Source organism: Dermacentor silvarum, chromosome 1, assembly GCF_013339745.2.
Source record: "Dermacentor silvarum isolate Dsil-2018 chromosome 1, BIME_Dsil_1.4, whole genome shotgun sequence".
NCBI lineage: Eukaryota > Metazoa > Arthropoda > Arachnida > Ixodida > Ixodidae > Dermacentor > Dermacentor silvarum.
The window spans coordinates 176,550,984-176,564,905 of NC_051154.1; the positions used below are offsets into that span (position 1 = coordinate 176,550,984).

The 13,922-nt window shown below is 48.4% G+C and overlaps 1 protein-coding gene across 5 annotated transcripts in view; it reads right to left on the reverse strand.

Annotated features, from left to right (window-relative positions):
- LOC119436439 (rootletin-like) overlaps nt 1–13,922 on the reverse strand; it is a 199,970-nt gene that overhangs the window by 111,539 nt on the left and 74,509 nt on the right. For all 5 annotated transcript variants that reach the window (XM_049657710.1, XM_049657691.1, XM_037703285.2 and 2 more), the window contains exons 11-12: nt 12,730–12,909; nt 9,511–9,603 (exon numbers count right to left, since the gene is read on the reverse strand). In XM_049657710.1, the coding sequence (XP_049513667.1) occupies nt 9,511–9,603; nt 12,730–12,909 (273 nt within the window). The remainder of the gene's footprint in view (nt 1–9,510; nt 9,604–12,729; nt 12,910–13,922) is intronic.

The window sequence follows — 13,922 nt, forward strand, 5'->3', positions numbered from 1 at the left end:
GAGTCATAGCATCGACTTGACGAAGTATGTATTCAACCATCGCAACGTTTGTCACTGACGTTTTTCACCTCTGTGGCTTGCAGAAACACTGCAGCATGAATGCTGTGATCCTCTTTAGTACACAAAACCGCCTTTCCAAAAACAAGATTCTGTCTGTTTACACCACACACGCTAAAAGCTAAAAAACTACAACGTTTTCAGCACCAGCGATTGATGCATTGCCCAGTAACAGCATGGCAACTCGCATTTCAAGAGGTCAAGCAACGGCACGATGTAGTAGTCAGGGGGCTTTCATCATTTTGTTCCCCTTGAGATTCACTCCTTTTGTCGTTCGGAGAGACACTGCTGTCAAGCCGGGTGGTCTTAAAGGGCAAGCCGGAGGTTGAATTCTTAGATTTCCTTTTCCGTGGCGCTTTGAGAGATACCATGGCACATTAGGATATATGGTAGGAACAGCATCAGCCGACAATACAGGGCGATCATGCGAGATCTTCACTGTCTCTCCATTAATGATGTGCATGAAATCACGTATTATGTACTAAGTGCAGTTCACAAAGCACTGACTGCGCGTCGAGAGGCTTATCCGCATGAGGTACTGCTCGACTCCAGGCTTTGTAGCGTTCTGGATCCTTTGGCACTACGAACAAGGACACACGCCGACCATGCTTCCTCGACGACACATATCCAGACGCGCAGCCAGGTGCGAAGCAGTGAGTTTGCGCCGCCTTCTTCAATTTCACACCACAGTCCACTTGTGAAGAAAAACACTGGGAACACGAGATAATCAGAAAAGTGCACACACTTGTATATCAGTGATTGCACCACAGAAGGAAACTTGCATGACAAAAACGGAAAACGGTAGAAATCGAGCTCGGACGAAGCAGAACGCAGTATAGCTGAAGCGGCAACCACAGGCAAACAAGCACGAGCGTGCCGGCGTGGGCCTGTCAGGACGCATCGTTGAGCCGACAGCAGCGCCACAGCGGCCACCAGTGGCGGTGGCATGAACCGAAGGTGCACTTTCTCCTAGCGGCGGAATGGGCGCTCACGCCACCTAACCTTTCAAGCCACCATATAGTGGTGTCTGCTGTGAGAACATGCTGCTGTCGCAGCAAATGAGTTCAGAGTCAGAGAATTTGTTAATATATTTTTCGAGATGAGCCTTCACTGACTTTACTTTAAAATTTTTTGTGTCAAGCTTGGCGTTTATATATTGCCACGCGTTAGTAACGCTAGAGGACGAGGACGAAGAAGTGTTGTTGGCTGCTGCGGCCGAAACAGTAAACAGCTGTTCGCTCGGAACTGACTGCCCACTGGTGGAGTTGCTGGGTACACATACGCCCTATGCCTGCTGGTACTGAACCAGAAGCTACCAACGCCAGTACCTCAGAGACTGCAGAAATCCATCGAAGCAGCTGTCGCCTCCAAGGTCTTCCACCGCAGTACAGTCCCCTGGCAAACTCTGCGATGAAAATGGCAACAACAACCGCAAGCCAAACCGAGGAGATCCCAAATGCTGCTGTACCTTGCATTGTCAACGCGCCTCGCACGCCTAACCCGTTCCACGGCGACGCCTTTGAGGACGTCGAGGACTGGTTCGACCATTTCGACCGGGTCGCCACCTTTAATGACTGGGATGGTCGCCGTAAGTTGAAGAACTTCTACTTTTCCCTTTTAGACGCGGCAAGGGTATGGTATGAGAGCCACGAAGCTTCGTTTACCAGCTGGCAGGAGTTTTACCGCCTGCTTCGTGACGCCTTCAGTACCCCCGAAAGGAAAGAAAGAGCCGAACAGGCACTATCTTCCAGGTTCCAAATGCCAAATGAAACCGTCCCCATGTTCGTGGAAGACATGACACGATTGTTCCGTCGGGCCGACCCACTAATGCCAGAAGACAAGAAGGTGCGCATGTTAATGCGAGGCGTAAAAGAACAGCTTTTCGTGGGCCTCCTGCGCAATCCTCCTACAACGGTGTCTCAGTTCGTCCGTGAGGCAACAGTCATGGAGCACATGCTTCGGCAGCAGCTATCGCAGTATGAACGCCAGACCACCATGACTGCGGCATGCTCGCTTGTACCTGCAAGGGATGACAAGGAGTCCCTTACCAAGCTAATACGGCAGGCTGGAGAAGAACTCCAGAAGTATTATGGATCGGCACCTCCGAGTGCCGCGGCTCTTACGGACGTCATTCGGGAGGAAATCAGGCAGGTGGTTCATCCCTCGCCACCAACGCGAACCGAACCTCCGACGCTCTCGTACACCGATGCTCTTCGGGTTTCTACGCCATCGACGGCCCGTTTCCCACATCCACCTACAGGGAATCCTCGACGCTTCCCAAGCCCAAGCCACCGCACGACTCTCCAATCAGGCTTTTGTCCTGGTCCGCGGAAGTCAACGGTATGGCGCGCTCCCGACAACAGTCAGTTGTGTTATCACTGTGGGGAGGCTGGACACTTCTATCGCGACTGCCATTACCGACGGAATGGTTTGCGGGGATACTATCTGGACGCCCGTTGCCCGCGCTATGGCGAACGCCCACACGAAATCGAGGAGTACTTGGAAAGCAACCGTCTTCCTCCTGTCCCTCAGCGAAGACAGTCGCGGTCGCCGTCACCTCGTCGGCACACATTACCAAATCGCGCTCGACCTGCCTTTGATTCCACTGGAGTCACCGGCGGAAGCCCGCGCCGGGGAAACTGAAAACGGCGACCTCCGGGGTTGAGGCTGCTGTCATGCGAACCGTCAAATATCCTCCGCCGACGCCACCCCCTCGCGACGTACTGCTGACGCCTTCCTTCGAAACCACCAAAAGAGCTTCTGCTACTATTACTGTTTCCGTTTACTTTTTTTAGTGAATAAGTATCTGGTTTACTAAATGACACTGAGGCGCGTTGTGCAACTACACATACTGCTCCTCAACACTGTAGCTACATCCAATACGCAGAATAACAAAGCTTTCCAGAAGTCTATAGGAAGGGTACAGTACCACAGGGCAAAGTGACTATGCAAGAAATAAGAGTAACAAAGCTTTCCAGAAGAAGTCTATAGGAAGGGCACAGTCCCACAGGGCAAAGTGACTATGCAAGAAATAAGAGTGCATTACATATTCAAGCCCACATAGAATGATCAGTAGTGGCCCAGCCAGTTTAGGATTTGAAGCAATTTTTGAAGCAGGAAAAAAGCATTTCTGGAGCCGTTTAGGAGCAGCCACACCAGTTTTTGTAGTAGTCTTGGAGCAGAAAAATTGCCTTTTCTGGAACACTTCGAGCAGTAATGAGTAGTCATTTGGTGCATCTTGTTATTTCTGTGCAATCGGTAAATGCTGCTCAACAGTAAAGGAAGACATAAGGCTAACAGTCAGCAGCAGCCAATTTAGCATGTCTTCCCACACTGGTATACCACACACAGTATGTTGAAAACAGACTTTAATTTGGGTAGGTAAGAAACGTTTGTAAAAAAATTAGTGGCTAATCGGCAATTCGTTCCGAGATCACGCATACAGGTTTTTGACAGCCGTTGTAGCAACCGGCAACTACTGTGAGTGCGCATTGAAGTTTGTTTGTGTGCTCAAGCTGTGTTCACGGAAAGCTTCGAACTGCATATGCAAATGTGTCTATCTGTGTGTGTGAACATGAATATCTGATACAATCTGTGTGCCTTATTCCAGTAGCCAATCAGCTCTATCTTCGTACATGCTATCGTGCTTTCCATAGTGTGCCGCTGTTGTCGCCGTTCCCTCTTGGCATCGCGTATGCGAATTGTTTCAATCGTTGTTGTTGACCCACATGAACCTTGCACCGACACAGACTGAGCCCCGTGGAAAGGCTGCGTGCAAGGAACCGACCTCAGCCGGGTGTTGTTTCACTGAATTAAAATTAAATGATGCGGTTTTATGTGTCAAAACTTCAACCTGATTATGAAGCACGCCGTAATGGGGGACTCCAGATTAATCTTGACCACCTGGTGTTCTTTAACGTGCACCTAAATCTAAGTACACGGGCGTTTTTGCATTTCGCCATCAAAATATTTCAGAAATTGAATAGTTTAGACAAGTGAATCATGAACTGAATTATCTGAACATTCACTATCCAACTTTTAATCACATACAGTCGAACCCACTTATAACAATAATCAAAGTGCCAAGAAAATTAAATAGTTATAAACTGGGTTGGACAAACAAAGCAGAGGAGACAAGCATCAATATTTTTCAATTAAACGCAAAGAAGCACAGTCGAACCCACTTATAGCATTATCAGTTTTAACAATATTCGCATGTAACAATGAGCAGCCATGGCACCTTGAGCTTTTGTGTGTTGTACGATAACATAAATGGCTCACTACAATGTTCTCATGCAGTTGGCTATAACAATTAAATCTAGCTACTGGGTGACTATGCCGGAAAAAAAAAAAAAAAGAAGAAAACCGAAATCCTGAAAAATAAAAAAAATGCGAGGTGCCACACTCGTTTTCCCATGCGCACCCCACACGGCACAAATCCTCCACAGCATCGCCGGCTTGAGCGCCTCTCCCCCATCTCCCTTCCACTCCTTCAAAACACGAGTCCACTGCGCTGACTTCGAAGGGGGGGGGAGTGACCAGAGAGAGGTGCGTGAGGAGGGTGCGACTGCAACGAAGGCATGGCTTGCAGAGTACGTAGCACAAAGGCGTGTGTGGTGAAGGTGTGTGACACGCAGGCAGGTGTGGCTTTTTATTTTTTTTGGCACAGTTGGCGCAAATGGCACATGCGTGGGTGCAGTCAAGCAGAATTGTAGCAAAATGGTGCAAATGGCACGGCTGGACCATGTCTGAATGATATTTTATTTGCAACATTATGCAAGTACAGAGATCCAACGAATTATAAAAAAAATAAGGTAGGCATGTCTCTATGCTACCACCACTGAACTTGCTCAGCTCAGCGTGAAGACTGCAAGAACCCACGCCTGGGCTCCCCTAACCTCACTGCTCACTCCTCCCTGCTTGTCGTTTTCATAGCAGCAACAGACAAAGTGGAAGCAAATAAGAAAAAATGATGCAAATATTGTATTTTCCCGTCTATATGTCACACCTTCGTATAAGTCGCACCCCCCCACAAAACAGCAGTTTTTCCTAAAAAGAAACGTATCTAAGTCACACCGGTGTATAAGACGCACCTGTGGCACATTTATTCAAGGCGCATTTCTGCTGTCGTGGTCGCCGTGATGTTCCGTATAAAGTCCAAGGGCAATAACATCGTCCCCGCACGCCGTATGTGCGAGTGAAAGCATGCGATGGTGAGCCGAATCGCGCACATGGGAGGAAAGTGGGAAGACAGCACAGGAGGGAGGGGGGGTGGCTTGTACTCTGGTAGCAACAACGTAGTTTGCGAAGCGGCATGCGTTGTATTTTGAAAGAGATCTGCAGATGCGACGACTTCGAAGTCAGTCGACTCGCGATCAGCTTGCCGCCGCTTGCATTGCTGCTTCGTCTATCTCGCAAGGCGCTCGGCACGTCAATCACAAGAACAACCCGGTACCTCCATAGCGCACACACAATCTGTAGCAAGTGCCAGAGGAGATCAACCCAGCACACTTCGTGTGGCCATAGCACTTAATCCAATTTTGACGACAGTTTTTCCCAGAAAAAACAAAACAAAAAAAAAACGTATACAAGTCGCACCAACGAAAAATTCAGGAAAAACCTCAACTTATACACCAGAAAATACGCTACTATTACATCGTCATTTAAACATCAGCTTTATGATTTCATTTGTGACCAATAGCAAGCTTTCATCATACGTTAATCTCAGAGGTAGAAATGTACTTTCTCTTTTTGTGCTAATGAATTATTTTGTGTGTTTAGTACTATTACTGTATTATTGTTTGTGTAATACGTCCACTGCTGGGATATATATATATATTATAAGAGGTCTTTTCACTAAGGAACCTCTTTCTGCATGATAAATGTACCCACTTCTGTATATGCACTAATAAAAATGAATGTACAACTTCAACAACAACTTGGGTGGCAGGCTGAAGCGTGACCTTGACCTTGCTAGCTTGCTTGCATCGTAGCTCACATCAGCATTTGCCGTACCTTTGCCGTACCTTTGCCGTATCTTTCTTGGCTTAAACCGAAAACACTGCACCCTAGCTATGACATGATGCTGCAGTGAAGGGCTCTGGATTAATTTTGACCACCCAATGCACAGGACATGAGTGTTTTTGCATTCAACCCTCTTCGGAATTCAGTCGCGGCAGCCAGAAGTCGACACCCGCCCTCATGCTGTGCCTGTGGGGATGCGCGACTCTCACGCGTCTCCTGTAATCCGGCTTCACCGCGTGGCTAAGTGCCGGCGGCGGTCGTGGTGGTTGCGGCGAATTACGAGAGATGGCGCGAGTGTCGCGATGCTAGCGCCACCGAACGGTGGGGTGACTTGGGAGAAAAAGGTCAAAGGCGCTTCCTCTTTGGCTTGGGATCGGCGACCAACACGCACGAACGCATCACGCGTGCGCCGGCCCGCTTCGCGGCACCGTCTCGTGAGGCTAAGAGCAGGACACCAGTATGGACGAACACGGATCGTTCGAACTCGCCACCGTTCGCGTGACCGTGCACGTGAATGACTAGGCATTGGTGTCATAGCATGGGGCGAACATATTCACTCGCTATCCGGTCGCGGTGAGTCGGACTTCCTTGATTCGGTGAGTCGGACTTCCTTGATTTGTCGCGCGCCCATGTGAATGTTCTATGGGTAGTACCTCGGCTAGCATGCATTAGTGTATGAAAGGTGCAATAAATGCCCTTTTGATTGTTTGCACTACTGTGTTGTCGTCCCTTTGTCCCAAGAGTGCGTGTGAGACCCCACATCTGGCTGCCCAATGTGGACCTCTTGGGGCATCGGACAATAATTTTAACACTTTTGCTCGGTCCGAGACAACCTTTGTTTCAAGCGAAGCATAGTCCTAGCGTGGATTTTGATCGCTAGTGTCGGCGGCGTGCTTTCTTGAGTGAGGCAACGGTGGCTGTAGCGTGTTTGAACTTTTCAACATGCTAAACCTTTCACGAGTGTTTTGTTGAAGTACACTCGTCGGTACGAGAGCCACGTGGCCTGCATCCTGGGAGAGCGAGGCCTAGCGCCCACGGAGCATTGACAAGCCTGAAGCGAGTGAGTACAGAAGCCTCGTGGGTGGTCCGAATTTCTTATGTAAATAGCTTCTTCTATATCTTTGACTTCGGAAGTCGCGGCTCAGGGAGCCGGGTGGCCGCGGGCCACGGGTGCCGCTAGGGGCTGACTGGTATTGCGGCCTGGCACCGGGCGCTCCGACACCGTCTGGGACGGTGAGCGCCGTCAACTCGGATGCTGTGTGCACCGAGCGGGGTAGGACCACCTCACAGAGCTAACGTCTCCTCGCGGCTGCCTGTTGTGCCCATTTTGTGTGATGTTTTTTATTGCGATAGCAATTATATGGACACTCAAAAGCAGATTTCTGGCGTCGGCGTCGCCGTGAGGTTCCGTATGACGTCAATGGAGATGAAATCGTCGCCGCGCGCCGAACGCTGTATGTGCGAGTGAAAGGGCGCGAGGGGCGCGCGCTTTCACGGGGAGTGAACGCACGGCGGAGAACAAAAGCGCGTTCTGCGCCGTGCTCGCTTAAGGGCTACAGAAGTAGGCGTCTCTTTCCTCCTTTACAATCACCATATATGTAGAGCAAACGCGCCTTCTTCCGACGCGCGAGAGGCCGTGGGGGAGGGGGGGGAAGGAGAGGGAAGGGAGGCGACGTTTAGCTGCGGCACCAAGTGCCTATTTATATCAGAGGCTCCGGCAACAGTCACCAACGCCGCACGCATTTTGAGCGAACGCGGGCAAAACGCCGACGGCGTCGACAACAGTTCTGCGTGTTGCCGGTGCTGCTGCATGTCCAAGTTTATACAGCTGATAAAGCTAATATCATTACTCCGTATAGCTCTCTACAAATTTGCTATCGCAATTGATGCTTCACCTTTCAGGTGAAACTGCGACAACTTTTTTTTGGATGCCGGTTGTTGTCAAAGTAGCGACGCATTAAGTCTAAGGCTTTACACAGCCGCCTGTCGCACGTTGAGGGACACAACCTAGTGGACCGTGGTGTTGAGGTGTCGCACATTGTTTCCCTCATTAGTTCGCCTCACACAAATTGAAATTACTCGTTCGACTCAAGAAAGCGAGCTTTGTTCCCGTGAACTTAGCATCTGAATAGCCGCCCGAAATTTTGCTAGCCGAATTGAACATCGTACCACGTGGGCGATGCGTATGGCGAATTCCTCTCCTTTGCACTACTTTAGCGTTTGTAGAGTGCGTTGAGTGTACGCAGCATGAGCGGATAGTCACCCCTGGTTTGTTGTCACCTGCACATCGTCGGCGCTGCTGCCCCGGACTACAATTGAGCTACCCCAGGCGATGTAGATGCCCGTGGCCAGTTCGGCGGCCACCTGTGTCCGCCTCGCAACCCTCGGCGCCTGGGAAAAGAGCCGGCAGTCACCAACGGCTACAGCGGCTCTCGCCGGCAGGACGCGTCGGCGCGAGCAACGCTTGCTTGTGCCGACTTCTGCGTCACCGTTTCCGGAGTCCTGTGCTGGAGTCGTGCCATCGAATCTGCAGAGGAGGTGCTGTGACCAACGGACGCCAGCGGTGAACCCCAGAGACATTGTCGGCTCGCATGTTGTGGATAACGTGCGAACATTTCCTTGGCGCGGCGGCCACTGTCCCATGTACTAACTTTTGTTCGCGACGCGCGCATTGATAGACCATGTGACATGTTTCGCCGGAGTATGTGTAGTGATTTAAAGTTGGGGGGATGTGGTTGATGCGCGACTCTCACAGTGTCTTTTGTAATCCGGCTTCACCGCGTGGCTAAGCGCCGGCGGCGGTCGTGGTGGTTGCGGCGCATTACAAGAGATGGCGCGAGTGTCACGATGCTAACACCACCGAACGGCGGGGTGACTTGGGAGAAAAAGGTCAAAGGCCGCCAGCGGTCTTTCCTGGGACCGTCTCTTTGGCTTGGGATCGGCGACCAACACGCACGAACGCTTCGCGCGTGCGCTGGCCCACTTTCCTGGGACCGTCTCGCGAGGCTAAGAGCAGGACACTGGTATGGACAAACACGGATCGTTCGAACATGCCACCGTTCGCGTGACCGCACACGTGAACGACTAGGCGATGGTGTCAGCATGGGGCGAACATAGTCGCTCGCTGTCGGGTCGCGGTGAGTCGGACTTCCTTGATTTGTCACACACCCATGTGAATGTTCTATTGGTTGCAATTCGGCTAGTGTGCATTGGTGTATGAAAGGCGCAATAAATGCCCTTTTGATCGTCTGCACTACTGTGTTGTCGTTCCTTTGTCCCAAGAGCCCGAGTGAGACCCCACATGCCATAGCCACTGAGGCACTGTGGCGGGTAAAAGTTTGCATTAATGAAAGTGAACTATGGATTCTACAATGGCAGAATTATTCTTGTCAGTGATAAAATACTGTAAATGTTTTTTACAACACATACCTCAATAAAACTTGCTTTCTCACGAATAGCTGCATGTAGACAATTGCATTCAGATTCAAGTTCAGCCTGGCGACTTTTCAGCACGAGTGCCTCCTGTAAAAAAAGCACATACCATTGACAGTGCAGTCAAGCATGCATATATTACATTGAAATATTATTGCAAGACACTGTATATTGCATTTCATATTAAAGCTTGACATTTAACATTTTGAGCCCAACTGAAATGTAGAAATGATAAGGTAACGGGAAAGGAAAGTGTACGAAAAACTACTAGCCATGGAAGCTAAACCCACATCATCCGCATTATGCATGCGATGCACTACCAATTGAGCCATTGCGACGCTTTGAGCACTTTTATTGGCTTCATTATCTGTTGGCTTCGTTTGGTTGCGACTAACGAAAATCAGGCCCCTCAGACTCCTTTCTGAATAGGTTGTCATGGTATGCAAAGCATATAAGAAATGCGGCATCTCAAATGCCGTGGATGGCACCAATAGTGATAGGGCTGTTGATAGTGATCAGGAAGCCTCCAACAGCAACAATGAGTAACACCCCGTCCCACTGTGGCTCATATGTAATCAATTTTCTTATTCAATGTGAAAAGAAATCGCCATTAGTCTCCCTTTTGGAATGAAAATCTTAAGCGTTCAAAGTAAAAAGTATTACTATATTTTCAAAAACGTGAAAATGCGGGTATGTAAAATGCAAACTGTCCCTTTCTTCAATCAAGCACATACACAGCAACAGTGGATGCGCATTGCCAGGACTGTTTTCTGCAAATGGTGCAACTCGTGGAAAGTGTCGGTGCTAGTTATTACATTCCTACTGCAGTCGAGACAAATTTTATTATCTGCAGCTAGCTCAAGCCTAAACGGACACTAAAAAAAAGTATCAAGTCAAGATAAACTGATAAAAATGCTCAAAAATGGCTAAGGCATCAATATTACAAAAAACAAAGCTCTAATAAGTGAGAAATTGATGTAAGTGTAAGTGCAATTGCTAGCCCAATCATGTCAAACTCCCTCATTATAGTTGCGTCACTATTATTCAATCACAGATAATCAAAAGATCATTTATCTTTACAGATTATAATGAGATGAAAACAACTAGTGCACCTGAAAGGGGCACAGTTGCATAGTTCACCAGACTGAATATGGTGGTGTAAAGCCATAAAATATGTGTAGCACGTTCTACCAGACTAGTATTTCAGAACTGATAACAGCTCAGTTTTGACACGAAGGCCTCCGCAGTAATATTTAGCCATTAGAGGTCTACCTAATACGTTACATCAAGCCTTATTTCCCGTGAAGTTGATATGTTCACATTATGCTACTTTCAATACTAATTGGGAGTTCCCTTTACAGCTCAGACCACTTATAATGTAACTGCTTGTAGCGCAAGACAGGGTATAATGCTGTCTTTACACAACAGCAGCATGCTGGTTGCCTAGGCAACGAAGCCTTTTGCTCCAGCTGCTTGTCAGTGGCGCACAGTCCGCCCCGAGTGCTTACACATTGTCGCTCTTTGACTCTTCGGTTTGAGTGCGGAAAGTAAATACAGTCGCCGAATGATATTTTCGGACATGGATGTGGTCTCAAAAATGTCTGAATTATCGGGCAGGCCGGAAAAATGAATTTTGATGATAAATTGAATTTGTTGTCTTTTTACAACTTCAGCACAGCGGAAAAATTGGCTGAGGCCGTGTGCGCATTTCGCATTTGCACGTCGCGACACGTATTGTTGCGACGTGCAGATATAGTGCATGCGACTGCAACTCCGCAACACTGTCAGTTGAAACTTGTGGGGATTGAGGTTTGCGCCGGCGCCAATGCATGGGCTTCACCTGTTCTGCCATTCCTACGCCTCCCCCCCCCCCCCCCCCCGTCCTATTCACAACTGGTTTCAGTGGTGGCACTCCACTTGCAATGGTTTTCAGTGGGGGCAGGGCGCTGACGTCGGGACGCGGCCGCGTTTGGCTGCTGACTACCGAGCGTGGCTCTCTTGCCTCTGGGACAGCGCAGGGTACGTACACGCTTTCCTCTCATTCGCTAGACACCTTTGCGACTAGGACTTGAGCTCACATATGGTGCCTTTGTCCGTGCAGTGAGCACGTACTTTGTGCTGATACTTTGTGCTGACACAAGGCCGAAGAGCGGTGCCTAGTGCTCACACAAGGTCACACCACACCAAGCCACATTGCCGAAGGCCCAAGCCGAAAGAGATTGCCCGAGCTCTCGCAAGTTGGCCCATTGATTATCACGAGGGCAAGTAGCATAGCCGCCGAGACTTTTCCTAGCGGCGTGTCCCAGCTTGAGCCTGTGCTCTTGCAGTGACGTGCTATAAGCGCCCGTGTCTGTATTTTCGCCCTTGGTGCAGGAACCCTTTGGTTCCCCGCCGTCCGGGTGTTTGTACAGTGTTGGTGCTGCTGGAGGCAATAAACGGTTTCCATTAACTAAGGGCAATACTCTGTTCTTGCATGTGTCGCTAAGTAGCCCCTTGCAGCCTGAGCTCGCGCGCAGCGGTGCTGGAGGCGACAGCTAACACGGCCCTGTGGCTTGCTACGTTTGAACCCGCGATGATCGGTACTCCTGGGAGACCCTAAGACCATACAAACTTTGTTCCACAATTTCATCAGTCCAACATGTTGTCCACACGTGAGCTTTTTGCCGTTGAGTATGCGCGCATACAAACGTTTGCTATTCACATTTACAGTAGTTGCTGGCTGATCACCAGCGAACCCCACTTCACGCACGCTGCCATCAATTCAGCCTGTGCATGTGATATCGCGCCAGATCTCCGTGTATTCATCTATGGGTACGAATCAAGGGCAAGCTTTGCACGACGGCATGCCCCCCCCTATCGGGTAGGCCTAACCAGCGCCGTCTTGTCAAGAGTCAGTGGCCAAAGTTGCGGTTTGGTGCCAAGTCAACAAAATGCTTCCCAGTGGCTGCACAGCACTTGGAAAGCAGAGGAACCACCTCGCCGACGAAAGTGAGGGCACATCCCTGTCATATGCTTCGATCTCCGCACACACACGGCAAGTTTTGAACATGCAACAGCCTATGAAAAATGCCGCTTTGGTTACAGAGTGGTACCACATATAGTACAGAAATTGAAGACACCAGCAACTTATAAGGAGTCTATACTGTAACAGTGCACCATACTGCACATACACAGGTGGAAAACCCCATTCTATGAAGTTTACAAAAAAATGAGCACCTTAGCTTGTCTCTTCAATTCATGGATCTCCATATTAGCGGACTCCAGAAGCTTGTCTTTCTGCTTACACACGGTATCGTGCAATTGGGAAGCCGACCTAACTTCCACTTCAAGTTGTCTCCGTCTCGTCTGACTTGCATGAAGACGGGATTTCAAGTGCATTATTTCATTGTTCAAACTCTGAAATGAGAAGCAGGTTATGGATGCAGGTGTTGTACAGAGATGCTCAAAACACCTGAAAGCAGCAACATTTCACAACAAGATATGCAGTGAATCTCACTAGGATTCAAAAACTAAGCGTGTTTAAATAATAAAATTTTTCAAATTGAATTGAATACAAACATTCAAGAAAATTGACCAGCGAATATCGAAGTGAGTATTGAATTTTTGATTCCAGACACAGCGAAATATGGTGTGCATGGAGTCCTCTTGAATTTACATGAATTATTTCTAGGCCTATTTAAATGCATGTAATGTTTGCAAATGGACCTCTGGTCAACTGAGAAGCTAGTAAATGAGAAACAACTACCTTCCGTTATCTGGCGCACATGATAATGACACTAACGAATAAAAAAACAGCCCATCACCAGATGCAAGTACTGTGTTGAATTCATTCAAGGAGAGAATTGTGATACATCACTACACATTGTTTTAAAGGGATGGAAACATGATACAAATTGCCAAATAATAAATAATAGTTCGCATATAGGCTGCCTAAACGTGAAGCATTCATAGTGAATGACTGTAAATTATTGAGTAGAAGTTATCTGTCCCGTGCATCCACTCGGGAACTGGTGCCCTTGTGCAGGAACAGTGGCTTGCTTGCAGCAGAATCATTCAAAATAGTCCTCACTTCCATCATTCTCTCTCCTTTGAGACTTCAAGAAATATATCCCTTACAAATTAAAAAGAAATGAATATTTAACAATTTCAAAAAGCGAATTCTTGAATAAAAAAAAAATCTGACTGCAGGAAACATCACCTTATGTCTGCATGTCAACAGTGTTTTTATTTTGACAGTGAAAGGAATACGAAGGTGCTTTAGTACTGAAATATAAAGAGGTAAAGCAACCTGTTCTTTGTATTCATATGACACCCCAAGCAGAATCCGACTTGACAACTTATTTTTCATCACCACATTCATATGCTTTCCCTTTACCTCAAATTCATTTACTGCGGGCTAAATCACCCAC